The sequence below is a fragment of the Coregonus clupeaformis genome, chromosome 3 (assembly GCF_020615455.1).
Source record: "Coregonus clupeaformis isolate EN_2021a chromosome 3, ASM2061545v1, whole genome shotgun sequence".
In the NCBI taxonomy this organism is placed as follows: domain Eukaryota; kingdom Metazoa; phylum Chordata; class Actinopteri; order Salmoniformes; family Salmonidae; genus Coregonus; species Coregonus clupeaformis.
Genome location: NC_059194.1, coordinates 16,483,788 through 16,499,561, shown reverse-complemented (window position 1 = coordinate 16,499,561; position 15,774 = coordinate 16,483,788). Strand labels below are relative to the sequence as shown.

General features: G+C 43.7%; 1 protein-coding gene across 5 annotated transcripts in view; it reads left to right on the top strand.

Moving 5' to 3' along the window:
- The window catches only part of LOC121541213 (cohesin subunit SA-2), a 33,533-nt gene that overhangs the window by 4,571 nt on the left and 13,188 nt on the right, over positions 1-15,774 (top strand). For all 5 annotated transcript variants that reach the window (XM_041850195.2, XM_041850211.2, XM_041850218.2 and 2 more), the window contains exons 4-9: positions 3,982-4,200; positions 7,049-7,145; positions 7,637-7,713; positions 7,999-8,203; positions 9,812-9,963; positions 10,092-10,289. In XM_041850195.2, the coding sequence (XP_041706129.2) occupies positions 3,982-4,200; positions 7,049-7,145; positions 7,637-7,713; positions 7,999-8,203; positions 9,812-9,963; positions 10,092-10,289 (948 nt within the window). The remainder of the gene's footprint in view (positions 1-3,981; positions 4,201-7,048; positions 7,146-7,636; positions 7,714-7,998; positions 8,204-9,811; positions 9,964-10,091; positions 10,290-15,774) is intronic.

Below are 15,774 nucleotides of genomic sequence, written 5' to 3'. Positions count from 1 at the left end.
AGGATCTGGAGAAGGTCTGTATGGAGGAGTGGGCCAAAATCCCTGCTGCAGTGTGTGCAAACCTGGTCAAGACCTACAGGAAACATATGATCTCTGTAATTGCAAACAAAGGTTTCTGTTCCAAATAATAAGTTCTGCTTTTCTGATGTATCAAATACTTATATCATGCAATAAAATGCAAATTAATTACTTAAAAATCATACAATGTGATTTTCTAGATTTTTGTTTTAGATTCCGTCTCTCACAGTTGAAGTGTACCTATGATAAAAATTACAGACCTCTACATGCTTTGTAAGTAGGAAAACCTGCAAAATCGGCAGTGTATCAAATACTTGTTCTCCCCACTGTACATATGAGATGAGTAGTGCAAGATATATAAACATTATTAAATGGACTAGTGTTCCATTTCTTAAAGTGGCCAGTGATTTCAATAGGCAGTAGCAGCCTCGAATGTGCTAGTGATGGCAGTCTGATGGCCTTGAGATAGAAGCTGTTTTTCATTCTCTCGGTCTCAGCTTTGATGCACCTGTACTGACCTCACCTTCTGGATGATAGCGGGGTGAACAGGCAGTGGCTCGGGTGGTTGATGTCCTTGATGATCTTTTTGGCCTTCCTGTGACATCGGGTGCTGTATGTGTCTTGGAGGGCGGGTAGTTTGCCCCCGGTAATGCGTTCGGCAGACCGCACCACCCTCTCAGAGTTATTTGCATTGCTAGTTATAACCTAATGTTAGCTAGCTAACATTGAACCAGGTTGGTTAGCTACCTGCAGATTCATGTAGGGTAGTAACGTTATGAGTTGGAATTATGGTTCATTTAGCTAGCTAGCTACATGGCTAATAAAAAGACTCCACAATGCAAGTAACTATTTCAATAGAATGTTTATGATGTCACTGCGACAACTGTCGGTAGATGTAGCTGGTAAATTCGCTCTGGCTATCTACTCTGATTTCAGAGCACTCTCGTCTGAGTGTGCCAGAGCACAGAATAACTGACGAATTAACAAATTATCATCACCCGTTGAATATGGCCGGGGTCAGTAAACGTTGGCAAAAAAGCGTAATTAAATTGTTGCCAGCAGCACAGTTGCAGTCACCAACGCTCTGGATAACATAAAAACAGCCTAACCAGCTCTGCTAGGGCGAGTAAAATGGTCAGAGTGAGCTGTTCTCTCATTTGTGTCTGGAAGTAGCTAGCAAGCTAGCCAACGTTAGCCAGTTAGCTTGGGTGCTTGACTGCTGTTAGGTCAGAACGCTCGGAACAACCCTACTTTTCGGCCAGAGCGTCCAGTTAGCTCTCTGAACGCTCCAAGAGCGAAACGCTCTGAATTTACGAACGGCCAATCTGACAACGCTCAGAGTTTACGAATGCCCAGAGCACACTCTGGCACTCCAGATTACATTTACGAACACACCCGTAGTATAAACTAGCCATTAGTCTTGAAATATTTGGTTTAGGACATAGCCTCAAATGTGAATCCTTAAAGAGATGGGGGGGCTAAAGCTTAAGAGGGTGTGAACGATGCTGAATGGGTGTAGACAAAGAAGAGCTCTCCAGTAGGTACCAAAACATTCAAGAGCCAATTTCTCAAAAGTGAGGTTACAAGTTTATCAACTTTCAAAGCAGAATTACTTTCCCATTGTTCCTCAACTGTAGTGTGTGGTATACCATTTTCTAGCTCTGTGTCTCTACTTTTATCTAATGTAAAAAAACACAACTTCAAATTTTGCTACATAAGACCGAATCGAGCCGGTCAGTCACAAATAGGTGTCTTGACTGTGATAAGGGCTAGGGAGATAAGAGTGTATTGTCTGCTAAATTAACAAAACAAGGCTATGCCATTGCACAGCCATAGGCTTCTACAAGCAAGCACCACACTGCTGAGGTTACTACATTTTTGAAGATTGTGTTCCACAATATAATATGACCTGTTGATATTACAGTTTAAATAAATTAATCTTAAATGGCACTTGTTTTTTTGTTGACTGAATTTTTTATTCAGACCCCTTGACTTTTTCCACATTTTGTTATGTTACAGCCTTATTCTAAAGGGGATTAAATAAAACTATTTCCTCAGCAATCTACACACAATACGTCATGACAAAGCGAAAAGTTTAAAAAATGTTTTTGCAAATCTATTAAAAATAAAAACCAGAAATACCTTATTTTCATAAGTATTCAGACCCTTTGCTATGAGACTTGAAATTGAGCTCCGGTGCATACTGTTTCCGTTAATCATCCTTGAGATGTTTCTACAACTTGATTGGAGTCCACCTGTGGGAAATTCAATTGATTGGGCTCCTGAGTGGCGCAGCGGTCTAAGGCACTGCGTGTCAGTGCTTGAGGCATCACTACAGACCCTGGTTCGATTCCAGGCTGTATCACAATCCGGCCGTGATTGTGAGTCCCATAATTGGCCCAGCGTCGTCCGGGTTTGGCCGGTGTAGGCCGTCATTGAAAATAAGAATTTGTTCTTAACTGTCTTGCCTAGTTAAATAAAGGTAAAAATAAAAAATAGGTTCTTGGTCACCTCCCTGACCAAGTCCCTTCTCCCCCGATTGCTCAGTTTGGCCAGGCGGCAAGCTCTAGGAACAGGTGTGTGCCTTTCCAAATCATGTCCAGTCAATATAATTTACCACAGGTGGAGTCCAATCATCTTGTTATAAAAATAGCTTTTCATAGCTTTTTTTTTCATTCGAGTAGAGTACTCTGAAAAAAATAATGCGAGTACTCTGTCAAAAAAGGTCATATGCCCATCCCTATATCAAATACATCAAACACTTGGGTTCCATTCCATTCGCTCCTTTCCAGCCATTATTATGAGCCGTCCTCCCCTCAGCAGCCTACACTGACACACACAGATTCAGACATAGCCACCACTATGAAAGTTAAGCAGGTGCCATCATTTTATCCCAACGAAGACATACTGTGCCTTGCAAAAGTATTCATGCAAAGCTCCACAGCGGAGATTGGAGTATTTGTCCATAGGACCACTTTAAGCCGTACACTCCACAGAGCTGGGCTTTACGGAAGAGAGGCCATTAAAAAGCCATTGCTTAAAGAAAAAAATAAGCGAACACGTTTGGTGTTCGCCAAAAGCCATGTGGGAGATTCCCCAAACATATGGAAGAAGGTACTCTGGTCAGATGAGACTACAATTGAGCTTTTTGGGCATCAAGGAAAACGCTATGTCTGGCGCAAACCCAACACCTCTCATCACCCCGAGAACACCATCCCCACAGTGAAGCATGGTGGTGGCAGCGTCATGCTGTGGGGATGTTTTTCATCTGCAGGGACTGGGAAACTGGTCAAAATTGAAGGAATGATGGATGGCGCTAAATACAGGGAAATTCTTGAGGGAAACCTGTTTCAGTCTTCCAGAGAATGACCCTAAGCATACTGCTAAAGCAACACTTGAGTGGTTTAAGGGGAAACATTTAAATGTCTTGGAATGGCCTAGTCAAAGCCCAGACCTCAAATCTGTGGTATGACTTAAAGATTGCTGTACACCAGCGGAACCCATCCAACTTGAAGGAACTGGAGCAGTTTTGCCTTGAAGAATGGGCAAAAATCCCAGTGGCTAGATGTGCCAACTTTATAGAGACATACCCCAAGAGACTTGCAGCTGTAATTGCTGCAAAAGGTGGCTCTACATAGTATTGACTTTGTGGGGGTGAATAGTTATGCACACTCAAGTCCTTTTCTTTTTTTAAAATAATTATTTCTTGTTTGTTTCACAATTTTTTTTATTTTGCATCTTCAAAGTGGTAGGCATGTTGTGTAAATCAAATGATACAACCCCCCCAAAAATCCAATATAATTCCAGGTTGTAAGGCAACAAAATAGGAAAAATGTATATATTGTATAGCTACATAAACTGTTTTGGGGGGAGCACCAACACTAACTACACTATTCATATAATTACATTAATTTACTCACAATATCCTTTTGAACCTCCTTGTCTTTTCTCTTTTATCTCCAGCCACCCAAGAGACCTAGGCGTAAAGCTGCATCCCAGGCCAGCCCAAGTCCCAGCACCACCTCCACCCCTCCAGCCCGTTCCCCTCAGCCACCACAGTCTTACCTGGGGACAACCAGGCAGCTTGGCTCCCCCAGGCGAGAGAGAGAGAGGAGGGGGAACCAGGGCATGAGAGCCGGGGATATGTATGAGGCTGTGAGGTCTGGAAAGAGTGCCATGGTGGTGAGAGAGGGAGTGACGGATTGGGGTGGGGGGAGAAAAAGAGAGAATGGACGGTGGGAGGGATGAGTAATGACAGGGAAATGAGGCCTATACAGCCCACAATGGGGGTGATTATCATGCGCTGTCAGTAGCTGACAGATCTTACCCTACTAAGGCCCTTTGATGTAGAGAGGTAGGAGAGCTGCCATTGGGCCATGTAGTCAATGATTGACAGCTCATGGTTGTTCCACCCACTGTTGGGCTCTGAAGCTCCAGTTCCCCAGTCTCCTGAGGGTTAGGGAGTAAAAGGCTGTTGAAAAGAGAGTTCCCTGTTATATAGTAGCAGATTGTTTTCAGCCTTCAGCACAGTCACATAGATGGATAAGCTTATTCGACTCAATGAGTACAAATTGTATCCTAGTAGTACTATAGAATAGTAGCTCTGCTCTGGGGCTGACCCCAATTAGTCGACTAGTCGATTGTTTGGTCATTAGGTTGTTGGTTGACCGAGATTGTTTTAGTCGAGCAGAAAAAATATATATATATATTTGCGCCCATCTCAGTGAACTAATTCATTGCCTAGACTAAAAGCCAATTTATGCTTGATCCGAAAATGTGGTCGGATTGCGACGCAATTGCGGAGCCTCCAGAGGCATGCAGAGGCCAAATCGAGCTCTGTACCGCATTGCCATGCGCCTTCCAAATTTTGTAACAATGCGATGGGCTCTGTATAACTCCGCATTGACATGATTGGTTGACGGTAGGTGGGGGTGGTACATCCTGTAGAAAACACAAACTCACTTCCTTGACAACAGCTCTCTACGAAGCGCAAGAACTATGAATGCCCTGACTTCTGCTGAGGCCATATCAGCGTAAATGCTGCATGGCCAATGCAGACGTCGGACTGACCATCCGCCCAGATGCACAATGCACTTCTCTCTACAGAATGTGCTCTCTCCCGCCAATTTGTGCACATTCATTGTTTCATAACTTCATTGTGTGAATTGTTTGCGTTTTGATTTTTAGTGTATATCAATTCCCCATTACATATATCACCAGTAGTACATTTACCATTAATTCCTATAATTTCTAATCTACAATATTTGTTACTTTGGTTACGGTAATTTCTGTTAATGCATTCAATATTATTATTCCAGTCTTCCCGTAATCATTGTCGGAGTGGACACATTGTTTGCAGAGTGCACACCTGTGAGAGAGAAGTTTTGGTTTATTTCATTCCATTTACGAGTTTTGTCAATTTAGTCATTGTCTTTTGTTTGGAGCGCTCCTGTCAATGTTAAGTTAGGACGCGCACACATAGAAGTACTACGTGGCCTGCACGCAAATGTAGGCATATAAATGTGCCCATTTGAGGATCTGATAGTATTTCTGATTGGCTTAACACACCACCACTAATGACCTGTGGAGCTTCTCAAAGTAATGTTTTCTTCACCTCAAACAGCAAGCAAACAATGTCTGTTTTTACATCCATTGAGAATTACAATAGTTCCTCAATGTATTAGAAAAATCTTTCCAGCTCTCTCCTTTTCAATAACCGCACAGTGTGAAATGGAAAAATGTCATGCTCTGATCCAGTGGAAACGTCATAAAATAGGCCTACCTGATTACTTCTTATCAGTGCTTGACTTGGACTGAAATAGGTTCCGGTATTCATTTTGGGTGATGGTACTGTTTATATTTAGGTGCAGGAGCTCCACAATACTTTTGAGCTAATATTCTATAAGAGAACAGGAGCTCAAGCAGTAGAACATTTGAGGTGCCGGTACTCCGCTCCGTTGAGCTCCTGCCCAAGTGAAGCACTGCTTCTTATCCCTTGCGCAAATAGCCTACAGCCGTGTCTGTCCCGAACTCACTGGCACTGGAAACTCTGAGCTGCCAGAATATTTTATACAATGTTGCAAGTTCGCTAGCGCAAGCTTCAGGCCGGACCCAAGTTATTAGTTGATACAATGTTTTAAGTTCGTTGAAGACAGGCCATGTGTATGATTTATAGGATATTTACTTTTATAGGATATTTTATTTTCTACCTGCAGGCTGCAATGTTTTTATTTGTTGGCTTTATGTAGACTATTTGTACATAGTTGGCAATATAAGTTACTTTTTAGGTTTGTATCATTTTCATTTAGATTTGGATAGAATTTTGATTAACCACATGACAATGATTTTGAGATATTAATACTTTATTATAAATTAAAGGAACCTGTTTCATGAAAATGTGCATATGAAAACCATAACTGGCACGCAGATCAGTAGAAATTGTAAGATAAATTGGCGTTCCACATGAGAAAGGATGCCAAGTTCTCGTGTAGCCTATTACCGGCAACTTCAGGAGAGTAATGGCAGAATCTGCGAAAGCCAGCAGGAGCGGGAGGAGAATAGTTAGGTCAGGTTAAGGTTTTTTTCTTCTGGTTATCTAGATCTCTGACAACCTCTTGAGGCATTTTTCTTATTTCATCAAACTGTAAGCTCAATGCATATAGTAGATTTTTTTTTTATACACGTTTAAAAAGTTTGACCAATCGATTGGTCGAAAGAACAGACGACTTTCGGTCGACCAAGATTTTTTTGGGTCGTGGACAGACCTCTGCTCATACTCTGCCATCCTAGTGAGTTGGAGAGACGGGGTGGGAGAAGATGACAGACAGGTAATACGGTTAGAGGTTAAAGGGGAAGGGGATGACAGTGTATATACCCATTTCTGTTTAGGGAATGATAATTTAAAAAAGAGACTGGAGGAGGGCGTAAACTGGCAAGAAAGGAGTAACTGTAATTGCCACATAATGATGTCAGTTTTGACCTTGTACGTTGCTCTCCCCTCATTGGCTGTGGTCTCCCTGTCAATCTCCAGGCAGTGGTGGACGAGTGGCTAGACAGCTACAAGCAGGACCGGGAGGCGGGACTACTGGAGCTCATCAACTTCGTCGTGCAGTGCTGTGGCTGCAAAGGTCAGGGGTCGCCAGGGTGTCTGAAAGGTTGAGAGGGCAGGGAGTGATTGGGGTCAGGGATCACTGGATGATCTTTTAACCTGATCCCCAGAATAGCCATTGATTAGCACTCTGTCTATTGATTTCTGGGCCGGCTAACAATGCAAGGACCAGCGTCATGCGAGCAGTCATTTCAGTGTATACTTACACTGGTCTATGGATGGATGAAAGACTTTGATGAAGAAAGTTATGGGGGATGGAGGTTTAAAACACATATCATGTACTTAGCCCTGGGTTTCACATCCAATTTTTTTGTTCATTAACAAATATTAGTTTTGTGTAAGCATTTCATGTTTAGGGAAAATGAACTGCTTGTATGCTAGGGCCAGGTGGTGTCAGCTTTGATCCTCCTCACCAGGGTTGTTTCTTAATGTATAAGTCCAGGTAGTCCCTTCCTGTTTTGGACCGTTTTCGTCCTTTTCATGGCTAATGAACACGACCCTCCTCCTCAGGTGTGGTGAGCAGAGAGATGTTTGACGGCATGCAGAACGCTGAGATCATCAGCACACTGACCAAAGAGTTCAACGAGGTGAGAGAGCAGGGACGCCTTTTAGAACCAAGTCAGAGTTGAACTTTAGAGTTTTTTAAAATTGTGTTTAACACTTCTCTCTTCGTGACTCATGTAAAGTGCCCTGGGTTTGAGAAAAGCTTTATATGAATGGTGATATCATTATTATTTAGTTGGAACAATGTTATACAATTCTATTTCCTATTGCTTCTGTAGAACCTCTACAGCTAACATACACAACATTGAGGGCAAAATTTAAGGAGATATTTTTAGCCCTCATATCTCCTGTTCTCCTCCCCCACACAGGACTCTGTGAACTACCCCCTGTGCTCCCCGGGCCCCCAGTGGCGTAAGTTCCGGGCTGGCGTGTGTGAGTTTGTGCAGGTGCTTGTGCGCTCCTGCCAGAACAGCCTTCTGTATGATGAGTACCTCTTCTCCGCCCTGCTGGCCCTGCTCACCGGCCTGTCTGACTCCCAGGTCAGGGCCTTCAGACACACCAGCACCCTCATCGGTGAGACACGGGACACCCACCGCATAATGACCACAGTAGTGTTTTTGTTGAGTCCCAGCACACACTCATTGGTTCAATGTATTTACCAGCGAGGTGTGCTCTGTCTGTCTGTCTGACTGTCTGTCTGTGTGCATGTCTGTCTGTATGTGTGCATGTCTGTCTGTATGTCTGTCTGTATGTGTGCATCAGTGTTTCCTCTGGAAAATTTTGAAGCAGTGGGGGGAAAAGGAGTGGGGGGAAAAGGTTGCGGAGTGGGGTTGAAGGGGGAGGGTCCCACCTATAATTTTTATGTAGAAGGACCGAGGAGCTCAGTTCTGGTGACATTCTACTCCTAAATTAATTAAAATAAATATTCTGACACCATCTAAAATAGAATTTCCACCTCCAGAAATTAGCCCAATAACACATTGGTAAAATTATTTGTTAAAATTATTTTAACATTTTGGGCCATGTACAGTATATAGCTTATGCATTGTCCATATTATCAGGTATGCTATTAGCAATAAACAATATCACCTTTAGCCCAACTGATGCAGCAAAGTGCAAATTAAATAGGCTGAAGCATGGGGTTGCCTATTTACCCTATTGGGCTAATCATTAGCCAGATTTCAAATGTGATCTTTTAACTAGTTATTATCATATTGATGCATTTTATGTCCCAAAAAGACGTGCATAAACACTGCATATAATGTAGGCCTACCTGTTAGGGTAACTTGGGGTAACCCGCCACCCGTGGTAAAATGCCCCATGCCTGTACTTCTCACAGAAACCACTTCATTTCACAATTTTTCCCCCAACGCTTTCCACTACTCTTCCTCAACAAAAAATATTATCTGTCTCATCACAATTTTAAGTCATTCCAAATAAATGATTTTGAGGTAGAGAAGCGTTGTACCCCAAGTCACCCTACAATTGACCAGTGTTACATTTAGCCCCACTCTCCCCTATGCACTTGCTGCCAATTGCTGAGTGGTAACATGCTTAACCATGCTTCTGCTAAAAACCCTGGGTTTAAAATGGCGCAATTCGCGCATATTTAGGAGTTGAGAAATAAATAAAGCAGGAATGGAAAGCTGGGATCTGCTTCTTTTTAACAAATGCCATTAAAACTGCTGTTTTCACGATTGCAAGAATTGTTGTGAATTGACTGCTTGTCAGAATGCATGTTTCCCTCCCTATGGCACTTATAATATGAATGCGCCACGAGAGGAATATTTATCTAGCATAGAACACAACAACAAGCCGACTAGGTAAATATATAAACTATTCTACTATGGGGTTGTTAGATTTTTCTATTCATTACTTGTTTTGTTTGCAGAGGAAAAGTACATATGGAATGCATCTTCAAAATGCGCCTCAGCAGAAATATTTTTTATGTTCCATATTTTATTGGTTGTGTGGCAGCAATGATTTTGCCATGGCGCAGCAACACAGGAAAATGAGTGCAGCAGAAACACTGGTGTGCATGTCTGTCTGTCTGTGTGCATGTCTGTCTGTCTGTATGTCTGTCTGTGTGTCTGTCTGTCTGTGTGCATAACCATATTTTGGGGCATATGTCTGGCCCTGTGTGTCCATCCATGTGTGGAACTGTGTGTCCCTTCTCCCTAGCGATGAAGCTGATGACTGGTATAGTGGAGGTAGCAGTGATGGTGTTTGCCCAGATGAAGACCACCCAGAGACGGTACGACATGGAGAAGAGCAAGAGAGCCGAACACAGAGCCTCAGAGAGGCTGGAAGAACTACAGGCCACCATCAGCGAGGTAACACACACACACACACACCCTGATTCGGCTCATCTTCGGCACATCCCTACAGATTCCATTCAGTCTCACTTCTGTGTGTGCGAGCGTTCATTCGTCTCTCTCTGTGTGTGTGTGTGTGTGTGTAGCTGCGGGAGCACCAGGAGGAGCTGTCCTCCATGATGAATGCTACGTTCCGGGGTGTGTTTGTGCACCGCTACCGGGACCGCGTGGCTGAGATCAGGGCCGTGTGTATCGAGGAGATGGGCGTGTGGCTCCGAGAAAACCCCAGAGACTTCCTCAACGACGGATACCTCAAGTACCTGGGCTGGACCCTGCACGACAAGGTGGGCAGGCAGACAGACAGATGCCCAACTAGTGTTGTCACGATAGCAACATTTTACTAACGATACAATAACATGCCAAGTATCATGATACCGAGTAGTATCGCGATACCACAGTGGAAAAAAACCAGTGGCCTAGCATCCTGTTCACCCTGTCCCCCAGACGCTTGTTCCCGTTTTCTAAATGTTATGCGCACCACAAACCTGTGACTGATATTCACACTGCTACACAATACAACACATGTTGAATTTAACTTCACACTGTTCACTGTATAATAGAATATTGCATAGAATGGCTGATTTGCTGATATTTGCAAAGGCCTAGCTGTGTTTTGGCTGGAGGAATGGGAGGAAGGAATATACATGCATAATGATCTGCATGTCATTGTGGCAGTAAGGGAAAACACTGCATGAAACCTCTACACTTCAGTTAACTCACACACACTCTCCCTCCCTCACGCACGCACTCTCACGCACGCACGCACTCTCCCTCCCTCACTCACGCACTCTCCCTCCCTCACACCACTCTCCCTTCCTCACACCACTCTCCCTTCCTCACACCACTCTCCCTCCCTCACGCACACTCCCTCCTTCCCTCACGCACACTCCCTCCTTCCCTCACACACTCTCCCTCCCTCCCGCACTCTCCCTCCCTCCCACACTCTCCTCCCTCACACCACTCTCCCTCCCTCACACCACTCTCCCTCCCTCACACCACTCTCCCTCCCTCACACCACTCTCCCTCCCTCACAGTCTGTCTCTCTCATAAACACACACAACACTCTCTCCCAACAAACATACACACACTGCAAACAGAATGTAAGTAGCACCAGAAAGAGAGGGATTTTTGATATAGTTAGCCCTATATGAATATATTTAACCCTATATGACTATATTTAGCCCTATATGACTATAGCTAGCCCTATATGACTATAGTTAGCCTTATATGACTATAGTTAGGCCAATATGACTATAGCTAGCCCTAAATGACTATATTTAGCCCTATATGACTATAGTTAGCCTTATATGACTATAGCTAGCCCTATATGACTATAGCTAGCCCTATATGACTATAGTTAGCTTTATATAACTATAGTTAGCCCTATATGACTATAGTTAGCCCTATATTGGGCTCCCGAGTGGCGCAGCGGTCTAAGGCACTGCATCTCAGTGCTTGAGGCGTCCCTACAGACCCCCTGGTTTGATTCCAGGCTGTATCACAACCGGCCGTGATTGGGAGTCCCATAGGGCGGCGCACAATTGGCCCAGCGTCATCTGGGTTTGGCCGGTGTAGGCCGTCATTGTAAATAAGAATTTGTTCTTAACTGACTTGCCTATTTAAATAAAGGAAAAATAAAATAAAAATATGACTATAGTTAGCCCTATATGAGTATAGCTAGCCTTATATGACTATAATTAGCCCTATATGATAATAAATAATGACTATCGTTAATAATGACTATAGTTAGCCCTATATGACTAAAGTTAGCCTTCAATGACTATAGTTAGCCCTATATGGCTATATTTAGCCCTATACAGTGGGGAAAAAATGTATTTAGTCAGCCACCAATTGTGCAAGTTCTCCCACTTAAAAAGATGAGAGAGGCCTGTAATTTTCATCATATGTACACGTCAACTATGACAGACAAAATGAGGAAAAAAATCCAGAAAAATACCATTGAGGATTTTTTAATGAATTTATTTGCAAGTTATGGTGGAAAATAAGTATTTGGTCAATAACAAAAGTTTCTCAATACTTTGTTATATACCCTTTGTTGGCAATGACACAGGTCAAACGTTTTCTGTAAGTCTTCACAAGGTTTTCACACACTGTTGCTGGTATTTTGGCCCATTCCTCCATGCAGATCTCCTCTAGAGCAGTGATGTTTTGGGGCTGTCGCTGGGCAACACAGACTTTCAACTCCCTCCAAAGATTTTCTATGGGGTTGAGATCTGGAGACTGGCTAGGCCACTCCAGGACCTTGAAATGCTTCTTACGAAGCCACTCCTTCGTTGCCCGGGCGGTGTGTTTGGGATCATTGTCATGCTGAAAGACCCAGCCACGTTTAATCTTCAATGCCCTTGCTGATGGAAGGAGGTTTTCACTCAAAATCTCTTGATACATGGCCCCCATTCATTCTTTCCTTTACACGGATCAGTCGTCCTGGTCCCTTTGCAGAAAAACAGCCCCAAAGCATGATGTTTCCACCCCCATGCTTCACAGTAGGTATGGTGTTCTTTGGATGCAACTCAGCATTCTTTGTCCTCCAAACACGACAAGTTGAGTTTTTACCAAAAAGTTCTATTTTGGTTTCATCTGACCATATGACATTCTCCCAATCCTCTTCTGGATCATCCAAATGCACTCTAGCAAACTTCAGACGGGCCTGGACATGTACTGGCTTAAACAGGGGGACACGTCTGGCACTGCAGGATTTGAGTCCCTGGCGACGTAGTGTGTTACTGATGGTAGGCTTTGTTACTTTGGTCCCAGCTCTCTGCAGGTCATTCACTAGGTCCCCCCGTGTGGTTCTGGGATTTTTGCTCACCGTTCTTGTGATCATTTTGACCCCACGGGGTGAGATCTTAGGTGGAGCCCCAGATCGAGGGAGATTATCAGTGGTCTTGTATGTCTTCCATTTCCTAATAATTGCTCCCACAGTTGATTTCTTCAAACCAAGCTGCTTACCTATTGCAGATTCAGTCTTCCCAGCCTGGTGCAGGTCTACAATTTTGTTTCTGGTGTCCTTTGACAGCTCTTTGGTCTTGGCCATAGTGGAGTTTGGAGTGTGACTGTTGTGGACAGGTGTCTTTTATACTGATAACAAGTTCAAACAGGTGCCATTAATACAGGTAACGAGTGGAGGACAGAGGAGCCTCTTAAGGAAGAAGTTACAGGTCTGTGAGAGCCAGAAATCTTGCTTGTTTGTAGGTGACCAAATACTTATTTTCCACCATAATTTGCAAATAAATTCATTAAAAATCCTACAATGTGATTTTCTGGAAAAAAAATTCTCAATTTGTCTGTCATAGTTGACGTGTACCTATGATGAAAATGACAGGCCTCTCTCATCTTTTTAAGTGGGAGAACTTGCACAATTGGTGGCTGACTAAATACTTTTTTCCCCCACTGTAGTTAGCCCTATATGACTATAGTTAGCCTTATATGACTACAGTTAGCTCTATATGACTATATTTAGCCCTATAGTTAGCCTTATATGACTATAGTTAGTCCTATATGACTTTAGTTATCCCTATATGACTATATATAACCCTATAGTTAGCCCTACATGACTATAGTTAGCCCTATATGACTATAGTTAGCCTTATATGACTATAGTTAGCCTTATATGACTATAGTTAGGCCAATATGACTATAGCTAGCCCTATATGACTATATTTAGCCCTATATGACTATAGTTAGCCTTATATGACTATAGCTAGCCCTATATGACTATAGATAGCCTTATATGAGTATATTTAGCCCTATATGAATCCTACCTTTCAAGATCATCTCATGAGTAGCAGACTCTTTTCCTTTCTTTCTGTGCCAAGCTGCAAGCATGCCTGTCGCAAAGCTGTTTTTCCTGTCTGGCACTGCTGTGTGACAGCCAACCTATCAGACTGTCCTGTGCTCTTGGTTATGCCAGGGATTAAATGATGTACAATGTATCAACTTTGCTTGCTCTGCTCGCTGCTCCAATGTGTGTGTGTGTGTATATATATATATATATATATTATTTTTTTGTAATTTAGCAGACGCTCTTATCCAGAGCGACTTACAGGAGCAATTAGGGTTAAGTGCCTTGCCCAAGGGCACATCGACAGATTTTTCACCTAGTCGGCTCAGGGATTAGAACCAGCAACCTTTCGGTTACTGGCACAACGCTCTCAACCACTAAGCTACCTGCCGCCCCAAATGTAACAGCAGAAGACTGACCAGGGTCTGCATGCCCCCTTGCCATCACGGCTAAATTATATTTTTAAAAAACTGATGGAAGAATAAATACACAGGAAGAGTAGATGGAGAGTAGCAGGTGAATGATGGCTGGAAGGAGAAATAGGTGAATGATGGTTGGAAGGGGAATCAGGTGAGTGATGGCTGGAAGGGTAAAAAAAGGGGGGTGATGGCTGGAAGGGGTATCAGGTTAGTGAAGACTGGAATGGGAATCAGTTAGTGATGGCTGGAAGGGGAAACAGGTGAGTGATGGCTGGAAGGGGAAAAATAGGTGAGTGATGGCTGGAAGGGGAAAAACAGGTGAGTGATGGCTGGATGGGGAAACAAGTGAGTGATGGCTGGAAGGAGATGCGGCTGGCTGATAACAGCTGCCACACGTGAGATGTGCATGAAAGTAAAGTGGACACAATCTGGACCCTTTCTTTCTAAAATTACCTGCCGAAATTGTCGCAACCCCTATTACTAGCCTGTTCAACCTCTCTTTCGTATCGTCTGAGATCCCCAGAGATTGGAAAGCTGCCGCGGTCATCCCCCTCTTCAAAGGGGGTGACACTCTAGATCCATACTCTTACAGACCTATATCCATCCTGCCCTGCCTTTCGAAAGTATTTGAAAGCCAAGTTAACAAACAGATCACCGACCATTTCGAATCCCACCGTACCTTCTCCGCTATGCAATCTGGTTTCCGAGCTGGTCATGGGTGCACCTCAGCCACGCTCAAGGTCCTAAACGATATTATAACCGCGATCGATAAAAGACAGTACTGCGCAGCCGTCTTCCTCGACCTGGCCAAGGCTTTCGACTCTGTCAACCACCGCATTCTTATTGGCAGACTAAATAGCCTTGGTTTCTCAAATGACTGCCTCGCCTGGTTCACCAACTACTTCTCAGATAGAGTTCAATGTGTCAAATCGGAGGGCCTGTTGTCTGGACCTCTGGAAGTCTCTATGGGGGTGCCACAGGGTTCAATTCTCGGGCCGACTCTATTCTCTGTGTATATCAATGATGTCGCTCTTGCTGCTGGTGACTCTCAGATCCACCTCTACGCAGACGACACCATTTTGTATACATCTGGCCCTTCATTGGTCACTGTGTTAACAAACCTCCAAACGAGCTTCAATGCCATACAACACTCCTTCCGTAGCCTCCAACTGCTCTTAAACACTAGTAAAACTAAATGCATGCTCTTCAATCGAACGCTGCTTGCACCCTCCCGCCCGACTAGAATCACTACTCTGTGTGGGTCTGACTTAGAATATGTGGACAACTACAAATACCTAGGTGTCTGGTTAGACCGTAAACTCATGCTGCCAAACATGCCCTCGTAAAACTGACTATCCTACCGATCCTTGACATCTATAAATCACTGCTAGGCAAATCCCTGTCTTATCTTAGTTCATTGGTCACCATAGCAACACCCACCCGTAGTATGCGCACCAGCAGGAATATCTCACTGGTCATCCCCAAAGCCAACACCTCCTTTGGCTGCCATTCCTTCTAGTTCTCTGCTGCCAATGACTGTAATGAACT